We start from the raw sequence: 24,312 nt of genomic DNA, 5'->3' as shown, positions 1-24,312 counted from the left end.
AGTAGCGGTCAATCAACATCTAACAATACAAACACCAGTAAGGTGCCTGCTTTTCAGTCGTTAGGTAGCAGTGTGCCCATTGATTCGCCAACATTGCGCAGCGTGTTAAGTTAAGCGCGGTTGCTGTAAATAACTGCGAGAAACATGTGAACTGTTAGAGAGGCTCGGCAAATTGGATTCGTTGACTTTTCTTTGGTTCTGTTTTCCATTTTATTGCAGTTAGCGAAGGAGTAGCCAAGGTCACAGTGAACGACTGCGTCACCGGGGAGCCTGTGTCCATCACGACCTTCCAGATAACACTCATGTAAGCGTGTAATGCTTAAGACCATCGCCAACTATCGCATCCGTGGGGTTTTACGTTTACGCTGGACTGCCTTTACCAGGGAGTTGGTAGAATTTGCTCGTACTGAGTAACTCGCAAGTACAATGAAAATAGCTGCCACTTATCGTAGGTGTTGCCTTCACGGTGTAAATGTTCAATGTTAGAAATAAGTTGGGCGTTTTGAGGTCAATAAACAGAGACTACCTTGCAAAGCAAGCCTTAAAGTGGTCTAGTCCTCCCGCAACCATCTGTTCACTTGAGATGCACATTACATTTGGTGTCAGGTCCCTAGAGTATATTGAAATACGTGAGTGTATAAAGAAGCTTAGAGTAATTTATAATTTTGAAACTTTTAGTTTTCGCCAGGGAGACACAGCCGCACATACGCTCTCACAGGCAGCCGCAAAATTTTGTTCTTGTGCAATAGTCAACTGATGAATAATTTGCGCCTTTGTTCTCAAACGGCTGCTATTTAACTTGCCCCTTCTTTCTGGCTTTAATGCACACAAGTACTTGATGAACACATTAGCAGCTTTCATGGTATACTTGCGTTTCTTTTCTAACCGTTTACCTTACGGGGTCAGCTACAACCACAAGTATGCGTTACTCGCAGTCCTTATGTACGTCTAGTACGTAACGTGCCTGCGTCTTGCTTTTATTTTTCTTTGCAGAGCCTTGGTAGTTGTGAATGTCCTCTTACTGATCTGCAGCACCGCGTTTGACATGTACGCCAAGAAGAAGAACATGAAGAGAAGTGAGTGGCTCGAAGTTAATTTGCTTTATTTACACACCTTCCACCATGCGACCACTCGTGGCGTCTTGCGGCAGCTACGATGACCCACTCCCAAAAGCAGTGTTGGCTCTCCTTCTCGTGTCTCTCTACAACTTCCCCGACAAAAACAAGTGTACCGCCAACATAATACAAAGTGTTAAACAATTATGAAAAAAAAGGGCTACAGGCATTACAGCAGTAATTTGCGGAATATAGCGTCTATAGTTTTACAGTAATGCAATATAACCATATTGGCGCACTTTGTTTCTTGAGCAGAAATCTCTGCGAAAAAATAAATATAACGCTTCCAACTTTTATTTTAAACAATAATTTTTATCTGAATTTGCGCGAGGTGTCTTGCTGAAGTAATTAGTGAGTGAAATATCCTTGCCAAGTGAAAAGCAGAATGAAGTGATCGACCAAACCTGATGTTTTCCTGATTTATTATTTTAACGTCCAGTTTGTTCCACGTCAGAAAAAAAAAAAAAGAAAGCAGCATGCAGGAAATCGATGCTGCTAGTTGTCCCCAATGACTAACAAAGAAGTGTTTTCATTTCATCAGTTTCTGAACGATGACTTGAACGAAAAATTGCTACGTAATAGAGTTCGGGATAAAATTATGTTGTTTTCCCTTTTAACTCATTCTAAGTGGTAGCAATGGAAACATAAGTATCACTGCTTGTGCAGCAATTGTGGTGAAGCTGCTGAGCGCCTTTTCGGTGACACGGAACACAAACATCCTGCTGTACGTGTCGAGGAACACTCACTCCGAGCAGTACTGCTACCGGTTCCTGCATGGCCTACGCTTCTTCAGCTTGTTCTGGATTGTCCTCGGCCACACGTCCATGGCATTCGACCCTGTAATCTGTAAGTATAAGGCCCCCATGCAATTCCTATAAAAGCGTATGTTCGGTTCCTATTGAACATTTTGGTGGGGTCCCGTTTTGCGTTAACATTGTCATCGGTTTTCCAATTTATCACCTTATTTCTCTCTGTTCGACTGTTCCACAACGGCATGTTGAGCTAGGTTTATTCAGCAGCCACGCATTCTCACGTGATCCGTAGAAGATTTTTGAAACGATATTTCAGTTAATGAATTGTCAAGATTTTGCTGGGGAAATCGGTCCTGGGTGGTCTGTTTGGTTGTGTTGAATATTTCGATAGGGGTTTGGTGGTTCCAGCTAAATATGTGCTATGCACAATGTACAGCACGAAAAATTCGTTCACGTAGAAAATAGTGCATGCTATAGAAAGACATACACTGTGGCGTAGTACATGTGCTTTTATCAATTCAGTCATCATCTAGCCGGCAGAACCATGCCCCCGGCGCCGGTTGGCTTTCGATCACAAGTTTTTGGCTCTGATTTGTGCACGATCATAAAATGCTTTGTGTTGTACTTGATTGCAAGAACTGGGCTGTCGATATGTAAACAATGAAGGCATCATCCCTCTAACTCATGCTTCAAGTCTTGCGCATTTAACGACAAAGCTGAGCACCGCACCTGCCATGACAGGCGCAAAGTCTAATCTTCATGAGCTAGTAGCAGCATACCGCATTTATTGCCATGCGTTTGGTTTAGCGGACAATCAGTGGTTCAGGTCGGATGTTTTACTGCGTCTCTATTTGCAAGCAAATAGCTTGTAGCTTACGTGTGACTGAGATCACATAGCTCCGTTGTCACCTTACTTGGTGGTAATAAGCCGTATAACCCTTTTCTATATTTTCTAGTTTACCGTAAGTGTGGCGGCCTTAACTAGATAAATCGAAGTACGTCCTCTAGAAGTGCGAAACCGTAATAAATCAATTTTCCTTTGCGAAAGGCTCTACAAAGTCCTTTAACAATGTATGAAGTTGCTGGTTCTTATAGTTGACAAGCATGTTAGTCCCTTCAGTATTGACACAGTGACCCTGCTTATTGGTGTTCCGCCCAAGTGAGGTACTAAAGGAGCGCCACCTTTTAACCGGTATAACATTGAACCAATCCACTGCTTTTTTTCCCGCATCACAAGCCTGTCGTGTGAGAAAGAAGCAAATGAATGGGGCATTGAGATGTTGCTAAAAATATACCACACGCAATTAAGTAATAAGGCAGTACAGGCATCGGTTAAAGCTTTTTGGTATTTGTATCTTTTGCAGCTAGGTTTGCGAACGTCCTGGAAGCCACGGGAACCTGGTACTTTTGCACCTTTTCAACGGCCTTCCTCAGCGTTGACACATTTTTCTTCCTGAGGTATGTCGACAGCAATAAGCGCGGCTGTTCTAATGTGTATCAAAAAATTATATTTAGTAAAGTTTCAAACGCTTTTCTGTTTGGATTGAACGACACTTAATGTGTGGCATTCGTAACCCCATAAAGAAAAAGACAGCAGGAAAGACGCTGATCATGAGAGCTTCTATGGGTGAATATGCAATGTTCGTAGGCTGAAAATTGAATTCATATATATTCTGATTAACGTTAATGATATATTTCAATGTTTTATGAATAAGTACCCTGGCGAGAAATTGTGATCTCATAAGAGTTGAGGAGGAATATGTTCAGCCATGTATAGGTTCAACCAATGAAGTGGCCATCACGTGTTATTAATTAAGGGTTTAGTACCACTTCACTGAGTTATTATTCCACGGTTACGTATTTAGTGGTGATGTCACGTGGAATCTTTGTGACGCTATAAATCCTGAATAATGCTTGGCGTGTGCTTGTTTTCAAAGCTCATTATGATTTAAGTTCAGTGTATGATCGCTGTATCTTTGCAGCGGATTTCTCTTGGCTTACAACGTGATCAAGGTGGATTTGGACGCCTGGATCATCATTGCGGTCGCTTTGACTCGTCGAATTATCAGGTGTGTGTGTGTGTGTGTGTGTGTGTGTGTGTGTGTTTGTGTGTGTGTGTGTGTGTGTGTGAGCAGTGTGGAACTTTTTGTATGATCATTATAAAATGATTCTTATAAGCAGGTCCTCAACAGCCATTCCCATATTAAATATTTATCCAGAGAACGAAATTCGAAATTTTGCATGATGCATGCAAGTGCGAGTGCACTAAATAGATTGAGGTCATGTCTACTTGTGTAGCGGCTGATAATGAGATCGTTGTCCACGTTCTTTTTTCATACTGCATAGCAGAACAAGTTCGATATGAGTGACAGAGGAAAGTCTGGTTGTAGTACATCATAATAAGCTATCGTATTTGCGAATAGATGCAAAGTGCTTCGAGCGGCCAGCCGCGCGGCAATTTTGCATGCATTTGCGGGCTTTTTTCACGCTCGGAAAAACAACTTTTACGTAGCACGTATTGAGCAACAGAAAGCTGTACCGGGAGTATTTCAAGCCGCTCTACAATTTTATCATTGACACTTATAATCTAATTTTAATATTTTAGAAGCTGATTGATTAATTGAGACTGATTATCTATTTAGGCGGAATGAAAAAGTCATTTTAGCATCTGCAAGCGACGGCAAAAACATTATCTTTGTTTTGTCCAGTTACATGGCATTCGCGTATTTTTAAACTCTGGCTAAAGTGAGTTGGGACGCCCTGTATATGCGAGTCATTTTCCACACGGAACTGCGAGGTGTTAGTATAGCGTCCATGGCGGACCTTCGCATGCTCTTCTTAAAGGTCTTCATGAGGGGAAAGAATGGAGGCGATATCTTCCCTGCGCAGCTGTTATTGTTGCTTAGAAGCAATGATTTAAATGGTTAACAAGAGCTTTGGCATGGTTTGTCGATTTCATTTAACCACAGGGTCATGGTCCCCGTCGCCTACGTAATGCTGGCTTTCTTTCTGGTGCCTCTGCTCTTCTCGGGTCCCAACTCGAAGTTACTCTTCGACGGCTTCTACGAAGAAAGTACCCAGCGTTGGTGGCAGCTGCTTCTACAAATCCGCAACTTCTACATTTCCACTGATATGGTTGGTAATACAGTACACTTTTCGGTTTAACTATGTTTATATATTGTATGGATGTGCGTTATAGAAAGAAGTCAGAGGAAAGCCAGTCAGAAAAAGAAAAAAAAAGAGGAAGGCAAATTTTTGTTCTGATACCAGAAGGATTTGACGCCTTTTGGCTCGTAATTCAGTCGTCAAGACGGAAGCTGCCATCGTTGCAGTGAGAATTTTAATAGTAAAATTTAACTTCCTCACGTCAAACGCCATCGCATCATAGGTGTGGTAGCCGTAGCAAACTTTGTTGTATGCATAACAACCTGTCGTAACGACAAAGCCAACTCTGCCATGACAGCGGAAAATTATGTTGTAGCAAAAAGATGTCAACCTCGGGACACAACTTTCTTGTCGTACTTAGGGACATGGTTTTGTCATTTTCGTCATGAAACTTAGAAAAAAAAAACAAGTAACATGAACACCTCCCCTTTTATATGACGGGAGCCTTAGTAAAAAAAAAAAAACATGTTTGCTTAATCACGTAGCTTGATGCGGTTGAACGATTGAAGAGGTAATTGCAGAGACTAAGGAGACTAACCTAACTAAGACTTCCGAAAAAAGCTAGGTTCGAATTTTGGATCAGCAAGGGGCTTGGAATTTGACCATTGTGATGACCCATTATCGCTGACGACCATATGTTGCTATGTTAAGAATGACTCACATGAGCCTCCCTACTCTTACACCAAACCACTAGGTGTTTGATTCAATATAACTTAAAAAGAAGCTGAATATTCACAATAAACATAAAGCGTAATGTTGGAATTACTACCTGGGTGCTTAGTTTACGATGTATTTTAAACAAGAGGTGACTTTCAGTACACTGGCTTCAAAACCTACTGGTGGCTTCCTTTTGAGCAAGGTAAACGGAAAAGTAAGATTCAAGAACTACCGTTCATCTCTTACCGTTATCATACAGAATGTTACATTATTTACTCTAAAATCATAGGTGGAGTGTTCAACATGTCACTCACGTAACAACGCGTATTCGTTGATAAGTTTCATTAATTTTCCTTTCACTCTTGTAGGAATGCTTCGCCCACCTTTGGTACCTGTCTACTGACTTCCAGTTGTTCTTCGTCTGCATTTGTATCTTGGCCCTTCTGAGAAAGTAAGCTTTCATTTTATTCAACCAGTTGCGATAGATCGGAAACATGGGAGTGAAAAAGCAAAGTGAGGTTGAAAGCATAAGACATTATGACTTCGCAGCTTAACAATTTATATTCCAGTACGACTATTATACAAGGTACAGTGCTGAGCAATTAAGATGTGATACTGGCAGCGCATGGCTGCCGGCGCTTTTCAGTGTGATTAGCATTCCTCGGGAAATTCACCCAGTTTGCCGTGTGTCTCTTATCTATGTATGTGTGTCCGCGCCTAACCTCTCTTTTCCCAGCGTGGGTCAACGGGTATCCATGGTGAAATACGCAGATTATCGGGCCGCTGTGCCGAGTGAACCGGGCTAAAAACCAACTGTCGGGCCAATTCGACTTCCTCCGTTTGTGACACTGAGTATACGCCATTCTTTAATGAACATGTTTCCAGCCGTGGAAACAGGTTCACGTTACTCACTCCGAGAGAAAATGAATGGTAAAAATTAAATGAGTCAATGGGTATTTGCGAATGCGCATGTGCCGCTATTGAGTGAACCTATTTCACACCAACTTGGGTCCGTGGGTGTCTGCAACCGGGTATATGTGCCGCTTTTCGATGAACCTTTTTGAAAGCAGCTTGAGTTACTCCCCGCTTGAAAACGTTTGCACCTTTTGGGGGCTTATGTTGACCCACAATGATAATCGTCGCCTGCGTTGCTTGCGTTCCCTTTCTTGGAAACTCGGCGCTCACTATACTTTCCTGTCCAGAATGCTATGTCACGCTGATAACGTGCATGCCCGCCATTCGTGACCTGGAAGTACCGGGCTCACAGCGTTAAAGAAAGGCGGACAAGATAGATGACGATTATCGTTGCGCGACAAGTTAAGCTAAAGGGTGTAAACTTCATTGCGACTGTGGGAATGTGCCGTTGTTCAGCAACAACAAAAGAACCCTTTAAAATGTCTACGATGTTAGGCATATATATATATATATATATATATATATATATATATATATATATATATATATATATATATATATATATATATATACATATATTCAAACAGTTCTGTCTGAATATATAATCAAACGCGCGCCCCGCGCGGACATCGTGGGGGTGCTTCTGCTCCTAGATGGCCCTGCGTGTCTCCTGAGGCGAAGCACAAGAGGCTGCGTACGTGTGTCATACATGACGCGTTTCGGAGGTGGCGATACGCTGTGTTGCTACGTTGCTGCAGTGCTCATCTCATTGTAACGCCGACATTCGCCGTGAGATGGTTTCTGCCGGAATTTTTTTGCCCCACGGGTTTCGCCTGGGGACTACGATCAGACGCAATGCGGTATACGACGAAAGCGAGTGTCCTTGAGGCGCATTTTGGCTGCACGTTGGGTCCCCAACGATCACCCAACGCTCATTGGGGGCGCAAAAAGCACCGGCCGCCACGACACTCTGATTGTCACGTTTCAGTCGCTGAGCATTGCACATAGCTGAACAAGTAAATTAGTGGAGTAAAAGACGCAGACATAAGGAAGGGAGTCAAAGGCGAGCACTTGTCTTTAATTGTCTCCCTTTCTCGCGTCTGCGTCTTTTGTTGCGATAACTTAAAAAGATATTCTGGGATTTGACGTGCCAAAACCGCGATCTGATTATGAGGTGCGCTGTAGTGGGGGTCTCCGGAAATTTGTACCACCTGGGGTTCTGTGACAGGCACCTAAATCTAAGCACACGGGTGTTTTCGCCCCCATTGAAATGCGGCTACTGTGGCCGGGATTCGATCCCATGACCTCGTACTGAGCAGCCCAACACCATAGCTGCCGAGCAACCACGGCTGTGTGCGCTAACTTACTTGTTCAGCTATGTAAAACAACTAGCCCTACAATTAATTCTTGTAGAGTACCGTACATAGGCTAAGTGATCCACAAAAAGAAACTGAAAGATGACATGCACGCTATACTGCACTGCTGTATTGGTCGGTTGAAAATATATTCCCAAGATCCTGAATGAAAGGAATGGAGAGGGAGGATGTAATGCAATATAAGATATCAAAATAGTTAAATTTTGCTTCATACTAAAGGTTCTGCATGGTTGAAATTAATCAGTGTTCCTGCACACACGAGTTTCCAAAGCCCTTAGTACCTCTCTGAAAAATGAAACCACCTCAGCCTTGGCGCTTGACTACAGCTAGTTGACACCACAATAATCCTGTGTGGGTTTTCGCAGGCGGCAATCTTGGATGATGTGGACTTTCCTGGCCCTCTCACTCTTCTGTAGCGCATTCTCTGCCTGGCAAATGCAGACAGGAAGATACCTGCCGGTCATCCCCTCGGTGGTCGCAGATCTCACGTAAGTGTGAAAAGTGGTGAATTCGTGCGATACAAAAAAATAAGAAATAAAACAAAATAATTTGAAACATTTGACAAGTGAAACATTTGGACGCACAAGCTGGCACCCATGTTAGAACATTGCTTCCTTGGTTAGACTGACTCGAAAGACTAGGCGCTACAGCTCAATGCTGTGGGCTTTGCAATGATGCATTGCCATTGCGAACGGTTTAAACGTCGACAGGCGGTGCTGGGTTCTCAGAACTCTCGAAATGGCTCCGAAGACGGCTGCCGGTGGTTCGTAGTGTTTTTGTTGGTTCTTACGCAATATTCGTTCACGCAAGATGTGGTGAAGTCATTCCAAAGAGCAGCTTTAACAGGACAGGCGTAACACGCCAGTGCGTCTCGAGGCGTAAATGTTACAAGAACGCGCGGTTTGATTAGTCAAAATGTTTGTTTTTTCATCGTGAGACAGACTTCTTTGTTGTCTATTCACATTTCTTTTCATAACGCTTGCAGGACTATGGCAGACACGTTCAACGATGTCTACATGATGGCAACGTTCCATGGAGCGAGCTACTTCTTGGGATGCGTCACCGTTCTCCTTCTGCAGAAGTACAAGAAGGCTGAGATGTCGTGGGTACGTGTCTGGGTGCATAAAAATGCACTTCACTGAAATGAAAGCGTGGGTCGACCGCAAACATTTTCAGAGTAGCCGCAGAAAGTCGCACACACAAACCGAAGTGGTCAGAGCAGGGACATTTGAAAGAACTCACCCACAGTAATTAGCAACAGTCGTTTCGACTTACCTAAGGATGTGAAGATTGAAAATAGTGATTTTGAAACACATTATAGCTAACACTCGTTTATTTTCCAATGTTGTATGCACAGGCTACAGAGGTCATGCTGTGGTGCGCCAGTGTTGCCTGTGCGCTCACGTGCATCTTAGCTCGTCGTCACTGGAACGCCGGCATCGTGAATCCGGGTGCCTGGGAGGACGTGGCGTTCGCCTTCTTCGACCGACTGCTCTGGTCCGGTTTCCTGAGCTGGCTCGTCATTGCCTGCGCACGCGGCCGAGGAGGTGGGTGAACTCAGCTTAGTTTCTGTGGCAAAATATAGGAGGTGCACAATACGTATAATTATTTGACGGGAGAAAGGCACACCGATGTCGACATAATCAGGTTGCTTTCACAGGGAGTGTGAAGTGCCGTTACTACATGTTGCTGTCGTGTTTGAATGTCTTTTTCTTTCATTTGTGCTGCGAATTTAAAACTGCGCTTATGGAATCGGGGATCCCAATGACGGTACCGGAATCAAAGCAAGCTGTAGCCATAGAGGTTAGCGCAGCTGTTGCCTGGTCGTGTTGATTCTATGCATCACAAAGTCGTTTTCTGCTGGACTTGATCGGCAGTGTACTTCGCTAAAGCTTCAGCTGCAATAATCGTAGGTGCATTGAACTAAATCAGTTATGCAGCTGATATACGCGTTGGTTTTATTAGGACTCGCTTCGGTGTTCGTGTCAAACGGGAACATTCTACCTGGCTTTGCGATCGCCTGCCGCGAACATCAACTCTCAAGAACTTCTTTTACGGTGCTCATTGTTGTGAAGCTGGCTCAGTGTGTTGATCTGTTTTCCACCGTGTTGCTGTAAAGTCGACATCTTAATTGCGCCCAGTACCGTATGGGGCACTTCAATGCTGCAGTTCTGTGTCCTTTGTTTGGAAACTCACGTGCTGTTCACTTGCAGGTTTTATCGGCAGTTTCCTGTCGTGGGGCGTTTTTGTGCCTCTGAGCCGGCTATCGTTCGGCGTGTACCTCGTCCACCTGCCTTACTTCGTAGTCATGTGCTTCGTCTCAAGGGAACGGATTTACTACTCTATGCTCGGAGTGGTGAGTTGTGTGAATCTTGAAATTCCCTGCTTGTCCACCTGTGAGCATTCAATGATAGCTGTTCGGCAGCCAGTAAGAACAGACCTGTGGGGGCCTGTCGTAAAGCGCTTTGATACTTTTGTTTGTCGCCTGAAGCCTTCGTGTGACTACTAATAGCATAGATTCCGCTTACACGCGCATTTAGACTCTTCCGTTGTTCTTGGTGCATCGTAGGCAATCATTAGCAAACTCTGAAGACCGGTCATGACACCTGAGCACGAATATACTTTCCTTAATAAAAAGAGACCATCAAAAAATAATTGGAGCACCCATAAGCAGACATTGTGAAAAGTAGAAAATTTCTGCAGAGTAGTAAAGTCCTGAGAACTGTGGACTTCTTTCAAGCAGGTAAACGTACCTTCATGGTGAGACAAAATACTCTAACCTACAAGAGTGGTTTCTCTTCTGAGCTCCAGCTTCTGCAGCTTACTTAGATAAGCATTTTGTTAGCTTTTCTCGTTTTTGCTGTAGACAAGAACCAACGTACAAACAAACGTACAACGTATTTTATTATCATTCTTAATTACGTTTGAAAGCAACTTCTATAGTGATGGCACCGATGCAGGGTTGCGTTGCAGCATCACGGCATCAGTTTCTATAACTCCTATAGCTGACTTCCAACGTCGAGTCGGTGTAACGCGACATGCAAAACAATACTAACTGATTACTGGTTTGAAAAACTACGTATATAGATTGTTTATTTGACTGAAATAAGCTCCAGGTAAATACATTATTTCTTTTCGGAGCAAGTTCGGGGCTCCGATACACGTTGCGTTGCATTGACATTTTATATCGACCGCGCCGTTTCACGCCGGCGTTCACCATTCTTGGGCAGCGCCCATAAAAAGAAAAGAAAGAAACGAAACACGAGAAGCGCATTTTTTATGTACGCTGCCCAATAATGGCTAGGTTCCAACTCGCCCGCTTTTCAATCCTTCGGCCTTCACCGCCACACGAGAACCGTTCTCTGTAGAAAGCGAGCGCCTACATCACATAAGTTCGTCCTTCCAAGATGACATGATAAATGCATTCCTGAGTTATTATTTCATTTCTTTTTGGCGCGCAGATATCGACGACGTTCTCGATCTTCGTGTGGAGCTGCCTGATGAGCTACTGCCTGTTTATCCTGTGCGAGTGTCCAACGGGCGTCATCGAGAAGACCTTCTTGGCCTTTAATGGAATAGAGAAGACTGTGCACGGACACCATCATGCTAAGCACGGTAGTGTGGCCGGCAGCAACGGCTGGGCCTCCGCAAACGGCAAGAAGACTCACCACATCATACCTACGGTTATCGTGGGACAGGAGCCATTTTCACCGGCAGCGGGTGCTGGCACCGCGTTACCGGAGGTCACGCCGCAGTCGTGCCGGTTATGAACCATGGGGCATTATAACTATCACTCCAGCTCATCGACATGAACTGCTTTTCACACCTGCGACGAGAAAAGCCTGTGGCATGCTCTTCGTAATCACACATTTCCCGTGGTGTCCACGTGCATGCCTGCGACCTCGCCGTGCGACCCCTTCGATTCGCTCAAGCACTTAAGGCGTGTGCGCATGTGGTTGTGTATGCGGCTTATGCACTTGACCGGAGGGGTGGACAACCCGAAGCCAAAGAAGAGCCAGTGAAATGACGCAAGTGACGTTCACGTGATAAGGCAGGCTTTGCCGGCCTTGTTGAACACTTGAGGGTGACGATTGTTCATGGCGTGTACTCTTCGCCCGTGCTGTGAAATAACTTCGAGCGGGTACTTTCCACAGTGCTGATGCTTCAAGCGCCATCCGAGTTGTTTGCCCTAATATCCAGAAAGGAGGATATTCAGGAGGCATGCATTATTCGCGATTCAAAATGTATTGTGAAAGTCTTGAAGGGTTGAGGTGAAACCAGTATACCTGTTGCTCTCAGTCGAGCTCGCGCTTTTTGCAAATGTTATGTGCTACCATGTCAAGAAGGGATAAAGAAGGTAGGCTTGTTCTTGTAAAACAGTGTGCGCAATAATTCACTCATTCATGACATTCAGTGTGGGCCAGCTTTAATTCATGACCGGGCTATCGTTTGGGAGGGACTGCGCCGACGTCATGAGAACATCGTCATCGGCCACAGCCATACGCAGTGGTGGCGCGGCGATCTTCAACGTTAGGACGGGAACGGAAACGCTAATCACGATCCTATTAAGTGTTGACTCTGCTTTGTTCTCCTTTGAAATTTAATAAACACTGGGCAGGTGAGTGAGGATCCACTTCTAGCATGGCGAGACATAGCAACTCACATAGAGACTCGCATATTTTTGGTGTCATAATAGTGCCCCCCTTGTAAAATGATCATAACTTTAAGGTCATCGCAATATGTGCAGTTAGCATGGCTTCTGTTGGGTGTGATATCTGATCCTGCGCCTTGTAGTCAGTTTTTATCAAAAATATTGAAAAAATTGTGATTGATGTTGTTTTGCTTAGGAAGGGATCGGTCGCTTCGTCAGTTTGAGCCCTCAAAATAGGGTGCTTCACGTCTAGCGAGTCCTAAAAAGTTGTTTTCGCTTTTCTTGCATTTTGGCGCCCTGAATACCATGCACATTGTCATGTTCTGTCTTTGTGAACGCTATAATTGCTTAGTGCCGTATTATTTAATAGACGTCCATAGTAAAAAGCTGCTAAAAATCTGCTATAGTTCAATGCGAATCTCTTGTGCTTTACCAATAAGGGATTACTGAGCGCTGGAAGGAGAAAAAGAAGTTCTGGACCTTGAAACATTCAGAACACTGAACAAAAAAAATACTATCTCATGTCACATAGCAACAAATCTATATACAGGGTATTCATCAAGTTCCCAATGTTCCATGTATTTAATCACATACGATGTTTATAGACACATGTAGTGCGGATGGTGCTGCTACATATCACGGACAGTAGTGCTCCATCGATGACGGTGTGTTGTGAATGTGCACTAGTCTTTCTCATTTCAAGACACCTAGGGCCACTCGTTTCTTGCGGTTTTCCAGAATGCCGCTGGTTAAAACTCAATAGTACCCAAATTAGCGAAACGGGTTCAATGAAACACTCATAGATGAAAACGGTTTCATATTTTATAGCTAACTCGGCTTTATTAAATGCAGTAACTTACTATGTCCTAGCATCATCGTGAATATGTTGTACATACAGAACACTTTTGTGTTGTAAAAATTTACTTTTCATTCAGAACTCTCAGCGAAATAAACTTGACTATACGACTGCAATTGTTCTCTATTTTTTCTAACAGTGACGTTAGCCATAGGTGCTTCATTTCATGCCGTTATGCTACTGGAACTTGTATTTGGTTATTGCGTTGTTATAGCGTAGCTGAACAGATTCATACAACAGTATTTCCTGGATATCTCTGCTGTTCAGACGTCCAGATAAGAAGTTTGATTTCAGGGACCGAAGTTGAAACTAATTTGACATCGACGACAACAATATTGCGCACATTCAACCTACATCTTGGAACGTATGTGATGCGAAGCTTTCGTGAAGCGGTTAGTTAAATACCATACATTTGCGTATTTCATTCCTCCATCTGTTGCAGTAAAGGAAACTTGCGTGCTCGCATGTGCTCTGGCAGAACCGCGCTGCGCATTGTGACCAACGCGGCGATCATATTGGTACGATACAAGCATACGTGCGATTGTGGCCTAATGGCTAGAGCACCGAGTTGCCGTGCTGTGGGGCCGAGGCTTGATCCCACCATCGGTCACGTAATTTGTTTTCTTTTCCTTCTAAGTATAAGCGCTTTCTTATTGATGAAGAGAAATGAACAATCCAGAAAGAAGAAGAAACGAGCTTCACCAAACGACCGTGAAATCTAGACCTTCATGAGTGTTCTAATATATACGTCAATGGTCACGCAGTCTTGAACCTAGGACAACTGTAAAAGGAATCTCGGTTTGTATGCGGCGCCTTTATGCACTGGGAAGCCGTATTTTATGGCCTTGTTGCAAACGCTGAGCGAGTTGGCCATCGGTAATTTGCCAGTATACGTCAGTAAGAAAATGTTGTGTAGTCACCAGCGCTCAGTGATTCGAACCTATTCACCGTTTCCGCAGAGCGCCACCCCTGGGGTGTTCGCCAGCGAAAATAGTCAGCGATACCTGAGCCGTGCAATCATAACTACGTGAGCAACTACTCAGAATCACCAGAAGCAAATAATTATGCGCAACCCTGCTACCGCAGACACCAGAGACCAGTGGAGCCGGGGGAAGGCCAGTAAAGTAGTGCCAAACTGCACACAAGTGAAACGAGTGGCGGCAAAGCGTCCCTATACGGCGTCCGCCAAAGGCATCTACTACAGCGTTCGCGATTCGCGTGGCCAACGCCGTAGTAGAGCAGTAGTAGTAGTAGTAGTAGTAGTAGTAGTAGTTGTAGTAGTAATGTTTAATGTGGAAAATACGCTTATTTCTGCAGTCTAATAGGAAGCACGGCACAGCGACGACGTGATTAGAGAGATGTAGTTTAGGGGACGCAAGCGGCTTGCGTATGCAAGAACTAGAGACGACGATACTGCGCATGCGCAGACCCCTACGTCTGGGTTTGCGCATGCGCAGAACCTTCTGCTCTAGTTCTTGCGTCCCCTAAACTAAAGCTTGCGTACGCAAGAACTAGGAGCTACGATACTGCGCATGCGCAAACCCTAACGGGGAGGCCTGCGCATGCGCAGTACCGTGGCCACTAGTTCTTGCGTACGCAAGCCGCTTGCGTCCCCTAAACTAGAACTCTCTATTGTCTCCGCTCGGTACGGAGCGGTGGGCGAGGAGGACATTGAGTCACACTAGCAGCCGCCTAAAAAGAACGCCTCTCCTCCCTCGTCTGATCCCCCTGTCTCGCGCGCCACAGGAGAGGGCACGCATCCAGGCTGCCTTCCTCGCTCGTGTCCTCCCACTTTAGGCTCCACCCACGCTCGCCGCGTCGCTATGCTGCGTGATGCTATTTTTATACTCCGCCTTCACTCTCTTTCAGCTCTCCCTCCCCCAGCTAGCTGCGAACGTCAAGAGAAACCCAGCGAGCTTCTAATAGCTCCACTGTAAATGCATCGCCAAGGGCCGTTTTGAAGAGCAATATTAATTTAGGCCCTAGACAAGGGGTGTCAGTGAGAAGATCAAAAATTAAAATAAACACAATGATAAGCATCTATGGGGATTTCCGAATCAAGTTTCACGGTTTCTTTATTTGTTACTTGAAACGAATAGGCAGCAATTTGTATTTCCACAAACATTGTGGACTATATTGAGATCATTATTCAAATGTAATAGCCTGGGGGTTCCGCATTCGAGCAATAAAACTAAGAGTTCAATGGACGGGCAGGGTAATCTACAGAAGGCAACCACTTGAAGCATGAAGACCAGCGTTGTGTAATTTAAACACAAGTAAATGATTGCGTGGACCACTTAAGCACGTTCGACATGTTCGTCTAAGGGGAACGGTATTATTTTAGAATTCACGGAGGAGGAGGATGGAAAGGAGGGAAGGAAAGGTAGGAAAGTCAACAAGACGCACGTCCGGTTTGCTACCCTACACAGGAGAAGGGGCTTAAGGGAAGAAAAGAAAGGAGAGGGAGGGAAGAAGGTACTATCGGTGTGAGTACGTGCGGATGTCAGTAACTTCACGCCTATAATCGGTCACTGAGGCCAGTCGCTTTCATGAAACACAGCAGTGCCCGCGTCGCTTTGTATGCCTGCGACGCGTGGAGTCATAATGCGAGAATCTTAGTCTCTGAAAATGGCCTGTTATCTAATCGGTTTAACACCCTCTGAAGAACGTCGCGTTCGCTGTCATAGAGATTACAAAAACACAACACGTGTTTGATCGTTTCTTCACAGTCGCATGAGTCAGAGATCGGTGTTTCGAACATTCCAAAAAGAAATGAGTAGGCTAACTAGACCTTCCAATACCCGCAGCCCTAATGGATGTTCTTTACTAGACCAAATAATTAAATACTTACACTAGCAAATCGTTTTCATATAGCAATGTTTCGATGTTAGTTTGACGACACCGAAACCCAAATTATACGCGGAGTGTCCCAACTATATCATACTCCAGATTAAAGAAGAAGTATTGGTCATGTTAAAGGAAAAGAACGAAGTGCTAATTGATCACAGTCCAGTTGAGCGTCCGACAGTAGTTCTAGTCAATGATAATCGATTATTTAAGAATAATCGCCTGACAGCTCGAATACATTTTTAACTGCAAATGTAATTAGGAGTTGTAGACAATAATAACGTCGAAGCGGGATGTCTTCAGCGAGATGCTAATTCCATGCTTAGTTTCTTGCGGTTGAAAAAAAAAAAGCACGCAAAATATTAAAAACGTCACGTGACTATGCATCAACCTACACGTGAAAACAGCATCCCCAAAACAAACTCATCAGGAGTTCATCAAACACGCACACAAAAGGAAACCTTTGAATGAACTGCTGTGAGTCCAGCGAAGCTCCGGTGGGGCCAGTCTTCCGGCCCTCTGCCACCATTGATCCCAGCAAGTACTTTGAATAAGGTTTCTCTCTCTCTTGCTCTCTCTCTCTCTCTCTCTCCAATTAGGCATATGATCGGAACCGACTGGAAACTGTGATGTACTTATAAATAAATGATGATTACGACAGGGCCCGCTCAGCACAATCTCAACGGTTGGAGGCGTACTATCTTTTAAAAACTCAAATATATAGTTGTGCAAAATAAAAGCTCTAAGTTTGGATAATTCCTCTGAGGCTAAAAATGAAAACAACCTGTGAACATTCTAAATGTCCCATTCAAATTAAGTTTGAGTTTGTTACCATGGTTACAACTGCTGCTTTTGCAGTGACGCAGCGTCTGCTCTAGCGGGCGGCGACCGTGGCCAAGCAGTCGGCTCTCGCCGTGACGTCGGTGACGTTTCGTCTGCGCGAAGAGCGAGATAACAGAGCAGACAGAGACGGCGGCGTGCGTGTCGATGTGCTGTGGACAAGATAGTTTGAAGGCCGCGACGGATCAGTAGGCGGCATTTTTATTTTTATGTTTGTTTGGAGAACTATCGGAAATTTCGTGCGTCGCTGTGGGTATTTCGAATTCAACCATAAACTCGAGTAGGAGCATGGCGGCTCCCTCTGATGCAAAGCGCCATGAAAGAAGTTCCAACTTAGAAGCGACGAAAGGTACGTCAGCTTACTCGTTTGATATATGTTCCGACGTTATTGGCGTGCGGGCGAGCGTCGCTCGACGGCGGTCACATCGGAGCGCGTTGGCCGCGTTTCGTTACGTTGGCTGCGCCAGTGCATCGAACTATCGGTAGGACTATAGATGCTGTTGTTCTCGCCAGCGTACATAATGTGTGCGCGCTCAAGCTACGTCGGACTATATATAACCCTCTAACGTGCATGAGAGAACAGTTAGCCTGTTGCAGTATCCGGCCAGGAATAGAACAATTTTGTTTGAGAGTAGAAGTAAGACTACTTCGAGTTGAGCTTTCTGCGCAGGTGTATGGACTGCATGATGTAGCTGAAGGGTATATAAGTATCTCCGTGTGTAGTTGCGTTTTTTTCTTGTTCCAATGACTGTTTTGACGTCAGTTTGGCCAGTGAGATGTCCATGGACCATAGCAGATGTTAGGTTGCTCTGTTTTATATGGTTGCAATGGCAGGACGCCCAAACAACTTTGAGCTATAGTCATATGAGAGAAGAAGAAGAAGTAGAATTTATTGATAGGAAAGACACTGAGAGGTCGACCTGAGCTAGTGCGCTCTAGTCTGCTACTCTACACTGGGGAAGAGGGAAGGGGAGTGAAAGTATTGGGATGGATGATGATGATAAGTTGAAACGTCGCAAATCGTGTCATTTCATTAAGTGACCACACCCCTCGATTTCTCCATTAAACGTTAAATGCAGCCTCCCGCAAGTTTAACTATATCACGCGAGCGTCAATAACGCGCAATTTCAGCATCTTATATACGACGGTGATGATAAGCGAAACCGGTGGAAGAGCGCACAGGTGCATAAAACCTAAGCGTTGCCTGTACGCCGCGTTATTCCCTTTTATTTGCGTATAGTAGACTCATGCGCAATTTTTCTTATGTCGTCGATTACCTTAGCCGTCTTATCCTGAGTTATCACATCGAGCTTAACCCCGGCCCCAGCAGACCGACGTTTAAAACTGACAAACCTGACGAATTCCAAGAAAGCATTCTTAACGTCCTTGAGACGTCGGCCGAGGTGGCAATGTCTAGTTGCGGTAACCCTTCTCTTGTAAAAGTTCTTTCCGATTGAGTTGCTTGTCAGAAAAATATGTCGCAAGACACTGTATCTGAAATCAAAAAGGCTGTGAATACATGTTTCGATGCCCTGTGATTGCGTGTCGCTGCTCTCGAAACCTCATGTTCGAAGGCACTGTCTGAACAAGAGACTGATCAGCGTCGTTCTAAAGCGGTTTGCCTGAAGCGCACTTTTGTCGAAGTAGCTGCCAAATATGACGACCTTGAAAACCGTTCACGAAGAAACAACGTAATCCTCCATGGCATACTAGCAGATACCAACGGGAATCGTGACCCACTGCGCTCCAAGTTTGCGAACGTGTTCTATAGGCTCTCCCTTGACTGTCCGCGTATTGAACGCTTCCATAGGTTAGGCAGAATGCGCTTTGGGCCTTCTCGCCCTATCATATTAAAATTGCTTGATTACAGCGATAAGCTAGTGATGCTGAAAACGCTTATAAGTTGAAAAATTCCGGCATGAAACTTTCCTAAGATTTTTCGTCCAGAGTGCGCGCAGTACGTAAAAAGCTATGGGACGCTTCGTTTGAGCCGCGGAAAAACGGCTCGGTTTTTAAAATGAGTTTCGGTCATTTATTTATCGATAAGGTTCGTTACAACTGGGACAGTGTCTCAAATATTTAAGTATTAGCCCCTGGTTTTGATTCTAGCGCGATATTTCCGAATGTATCGTAACTTTCGTTAGTTTCTTCATATTGTCCTCATGTTATATGAGCCACAGAAACATGCCTTCATCAAGGTATTCCCGACTCAGAAGTCACGCCTCCTGGTTACATTGCTGTCCGGCATGACCGTCAGAATAAAAAAGGCGGTGGTGTTGCTTTGCTTTTACGTTCAGGTTTTAACTAAGGCTCTACCAGGTCCTCCTAATGTAGGATCCGTTTGGTGCAAGTTACTAGTGCATAAGCAGAATTTTACACTTTGTGGTCGTTATCGACCCCCTCATAGCCCTAGTGACTTGTTCAATAATATTGCGCATATTATGCATGACCATAGCCGTGACAGTTGTAGCTTAATTGCACTCGGCGGCTTTAACGTTCCCGACATTCACTGGCTTTCCCTCACATATTCCGCCACTAGTGCCTCTACCTGTAGGGACTTTATTACGTTTTCATTGTCCCGTAACCTGATACAATTAGTTGATGAGAATACGCTGCAGAACTCCATACTTAGTGTTTATCAGCGACAGTCTTGCTCATTTAGGTTTTAAGTCTGATATCTTGAAAGGAATCTCGGATCATAACGCAGTTCTCGCACGCATTAACTGTCCTGTCCCACATTAACGCTTTAGCTATTCCACATTTCATGATTTTCACAGAGTTGACGATACGTCTGTCGTTGATACACTGGGAGATAATTTTGATCCTTTTTCGTCACTCAGTACCGAATGTCGTGTTGACTGTATTGCTGATTGTTTTGAGTCGTTAATGAAATTTTGAATAAATAATTACGTTCCATTAAAAAGGAACAAGGTAATGATAAGCTTCCTTGGATTAACCAGGATATCTTGGCACCTCTCACGCCGTTTAGGCAGACTACGTAAACCAAAGCATTCTAATCCTGCGCTTCACGTTCCTTTTGAAAAAGCCAAGGAGGAACTCGGTACTCGTACCCTAGTACTAAAAATGCTAAAGATTTCTATTTTTTAGTGCAACTCCATATACTACTTAAATCATATTCTCGCAGGTTCTGCACATCAATTTCACTTAGTGCAACGTGCAGTACCTCTTTCAAGATTAACTACGCTATTAGTAAGGACCCCAGCGTAGTTTCGAAAGCTTTTAACTCTTACTTCCAATCTGTTTTCACTCTCGTTAACCATGTAGTTCCGAAGTTTAATTATGATGCACAAATTAATAAACTAGGCGATATGATAAGTTCTGATGGTGCCTTAAACCTAATCTTGAATCTAGACACTCAAGAGTATACCGGTTCAGATGGCATTCCGAACTCTTCCTTTGTAAGATACTCCCTATGGAGAGCTCAGTGCCTTACTGTAACCTTCCAGAAATACTTAGACTCTGGTGAAATACCAACTAAATGAAAAAAATCCAAAGTCCTGCTTTTGTATAAATCAGGTGACAAACAACTTCTCTCTAACAGGCCGATGTCTCTCACACCCCACTCATGCAAGATGTTAGAGCACATATTCACAAACATATAATCGAATTCCTTAACTCTAATGCCGTTCTAACATCTGCCCAGCATGATTTTCTTCGTGGTTATAGCACTGTAACGCAATCAGTCGATTTCGTTCATGATATCGCTTCTAACCTAGACGTAGGTAACCAAGTGGATGCCATCTTTATTGACTTCTCTAAAGCTTTTGACTCTGATTCAATCCAAACTTCCGGTAAAATTAAACGCCATATTCAATAATGCCTGTCTTGTTTCTTGGATAGCCAGTTTTCTTCGTTGTCACTCACAATTTGTTTCTTTTAACTTCAACTTCTGTCGACATTATGACAGGCGTTCCTCAGGGATCCGTATTAGAGCCCTTTATTATTTCTAATATACATAAATGATTTACCTCATAGCACCTCAACCAGAATCAGACTTTGTGCAGATGACTACGTATTATACGAATCTATTAACTTCATTGATGACCCCCACTGTCTTGCCTAACCCCTTATGTCTTTCTGCGCTTGATGCAAAATGTGGCAAATGAACGTCAACTGTACTAAAACAGTCGTGATGTCATTTGCCAATAGGCAGAACCCCCTCTCTTAAATTATTCTTTGGATGACATCCAGCTTAAAAGAGTGTCCCAATATAGATACATGTGTGCCATTCTAACAGAATATTCTTCATAATTGGTCTAAACATATTGAATATGTAAACGAGAAAGCCCTAATAAATTAGGTTATTTGCATCGCACGTAAGCTAAGACAACCCGCGATGAAAAAAAAAAACGTTAATGCGCGCTGTTCTAGAATATTCATCTGTCGTTTAGTTAATTTCACCTCAGGTCTTTCTGTTTGTAGGTATATCACATTTACTAGCGCAAGTTGTACCCGTAGCTCCCACGCCTTCAACATAACACCTATTCACACCCTTACTAACACATTCAAGTACAGTTTTTTCCACGTACAATAGAGCTTTGGAATGCTCTACCCGGTAACATTCGTTCACTATCACTAAAAGATTTTATAGCTATCACTGGTAAGCGCTTCACTAACATGTAAAGCGCTTCTTTTATGATCATTCATCTTTTTGTGTATATGTGTGTTTTTAATGTGTAATGTATACAAATGCATAATGTTCTCAATCCTGCTATAGCCCTGAATTGGGGTGCAGTATATGTAAATAAATAAAGTGTTGGCGCGATATAGTTAAAATCCAGGAGGCTGCTACTCTATTTCATCCCAGCAGGATTGTATTCTCTGAATGTCCACTAAGTGGTCTGTCCGTTTCCACGCGCAGTGATCGGATTCAGCTCGGAGCCGGTAGGGCAGGCGCCACTCGTCGCTGCCGGCTCTCAAGCTCTACCCATTCAGCGCGCGCTGAAATGGAGGGTCCACTCAGTGGAAACTTACAGAAAACGCTCCCGCTCCCCTCAGGGCGGCGAAAGCTGAACTCACGACGCACATATTCTGAAGCCGCAGGAAGGAAGTGCCGGTTTCTCTATGGGCTGCAATGACGGCAGCGCTCAAGGATGACGCAAGCTATGTATTGCTGCAGAGCTCTGAAGGATTCCAGGAGTCTCAAGCTTACTAAGAAAGAGGCTGACAAACACAAACATGTTGCACGACTAGTATTCTGCCTCTTTGAATTTGGGGTCCGTTCTTTTTTTGTTTCAGTATGGATGTCAGGAATTTATTGCAAGGAGCCTTTCAAGTTCTTGCAAATGCGCACACATGTTGCACTCTAAATGTTTTATTTTGCACTTATTAAACAAACTAGAAATTATTTGTTGTTTCACTTACTTGTTTCTGTATGTCCCTGCTGGTACAGAGCGAACTCCGGAAGGCTAAATAAAAACCTCACCGAATGACGTCAACAAAGGATTGGAATTTAGCGCCTGCTCCCGCGACTTCCCTCAGTCCAAAGCGGGATAGCGTGACCTTATAGATATGACGCACCGCCATCGTATTTTAGTAGCGCCTCCAAACACCAGGTCACCAGGATGTGGCGCTGAGGACGCCGATCACGGGTTTTATGGAGGGTGAAGGAAGCTTCATCAGCCTGCTACTGCTTTATGACGCAATTGGCGTCTTGTTGAAAATATACCTGTTCACTGTTTAAATGCTTAAGGATTTCTTTGCCTACCCAAAAAGAAATTTGTCCGTCACGTAAGAAAATGAATGGCTTATAGTCCCTTAAGTAACGGCTCCTATCCCCGTAAGTCAGAGGCTACGAGCGCTCAGCAAAGTGAAGCGAAGAGTGCATACATTCATTGAAATCACCCATACAACACACAGAACAGCATACGTTTCAATAAATAACAACCATTAAAACAAGCATCCGAACTATCAATGAAGCATTGCATAACGCCCTCAGCAATTGTAGTGGTGATTTTGCAACAGCTTCGCTAAATTAGCACTAATTCACCTCAATTAACACCAAAGGTCGTGGGTTCGACTCCCACCGAAGGTCGAGGGTTCTATAATATTAATTAAGTGCATCCTAATTAATTGTGACTTATTAACCTAACCTTAATTAACACCTGCGGTAGTGGGTTCGTGCGCCGTAATGGACTCTATCTTAATTAAACCTGCCTTATCATGTTCGCTACCGAACATCATAAGCGAACGACCGATGAGGGTTGATAAGGGTTTATGCTCGTCGGATCAAGTTCCACAACATTGACAATGACACCGGACTGCGTGGAGATGAGCGAGTGGCACAATGCTTACGCATACTTAGACAACTACCAGAGCAATTTCTGCGTGAATTTTTTTTCATAATTGACTGCACTAAATGACACGTCGACATTTAGGAGCGTAATTCACGTACGCATTTGGGATGGCTGTTCAATGACTTGAACAGAAACAAGGCAAAGGAACAAAACGTAAAAAAAATGAACAGGTAACGGCACTGACAACCGCCTTTGTCTGCCCTTTCGTACATCTTCTTCCTTTGCGCTGTTTATGGTTGAATATTGTTTTATCTGTCTATTCGCGCCCCGAGACAGCCCGTCTCTTTGGTGTTCGTGCGCAACAAGCCCCGGTATCTGCTGGAGAGTCGTCGAAACAGTTCGCGAGCAGATACAGTTTGGCGCGCAATACGTTTCGTACAATACCTTCGTAGCAAACATGTTTGAGGGCACTGCTTTCTGATGCGGGTGTACGTGTGCGCACTCACGTGGTATTTGAAAGATTTCAGGGCTTTAGCTACAGGAAAAATAGGTATCGAATGGTCGTCTTGTTGTCAACACCCCTGTTTAATTGTTCATATAATTGACTGCAATCATTCCCATTTCGACAGTTAGGAGTGGAATTCACGACTTACATAATTATCGTCATCAAGAAAAATACCACTCGTGAATGCCCAACGTGATTCTGCACAATATCTACTTGACCGCGTAAAATTACCAATCTTTTTAAAAAATTCGGTATGTGATAGTACTGGGCATTATGCTTACATTATCGTAATTGGCTGTAGCGAAATATCTTCCGCTGTCAATACGCGTGCGCATCGAGCGCTCTAGAAGAATAACAACATGTAGTTGACGTCCTT

General features: G+C 44.1%; 1 protein-coding gene across 1 annotated transcript in view; it reads left to right on the top strand.

Moving 5' to 3' along the window:
- LOC142582599 (nose resistant to fluoxetine protein 6-like) overlaps positions 1-13,603 on the top strand; it is a 33,610-nt gene extending 20,007 nt beyond the window's left edge. Inside the window, exons 4-15 of the mRNA XM_075692480.1 lie at positions 220-304; positions 994-1,076; positions 1,782-1,961; positions 3,232-3,325; positions 3,850-3,936; positions 4,837-5,002; positions 6,058-6,140; positions 8,346-8,468; positions 8,966-9,086; positions 9,338-9,527; positions 10,194-10,336; positions 11,442-13,603. Coding sequence (XP_075548595.1) covers positions 220-304; positions 994-1,076; positions 1,782-1,961; positions 3,232-3,325; positions 3,850-3,936; positions 4,837-5,002; positions 6,058-6,140; positions 8,346-8,468; positions 8,966-9,086; positions 9,338-9,527; positions 10,194-10,336; positions 11,442-11,750 — 1,664 coding nt within the window. The 3' untranslated portion in view covers positions 11,751-13,603. The remainder of the gene's footprint in view (positions 1-219; positions 305-993; positions 1,077-1,781; positions 1,962-3,231; positions 3,326-3,849; positions 3,937-4,836; positions 5,003-6,057; positions 6,141-8,345; positions 8,469-8,965; positions 9,087-9,337; positions 9,528-10,193; positions 10,337-11,441) is intronic.
- The last annotated feature ends 10,709 nt before the right edge of the window (positions 13,604-24,312 follow it).

Source organism: Dermacentor variabilis, chromosome 5 (genome assembly GCF_050947875.1).
Source record: "Dermacentor variabilis isolate Ectoservices chromosome 5, ASM5094787v1, whole genome shotgun sequence".
Taxonomy (NCBI): Eukaryota; Metazoa; Arthropoda; class Arachnida; order Ixodida; family Ixodidae; genus Dermacentor; species Dermacentor variabilis.
This window is presented reverse-complemented; position numbering and strand designations above follow the sequence as displayed.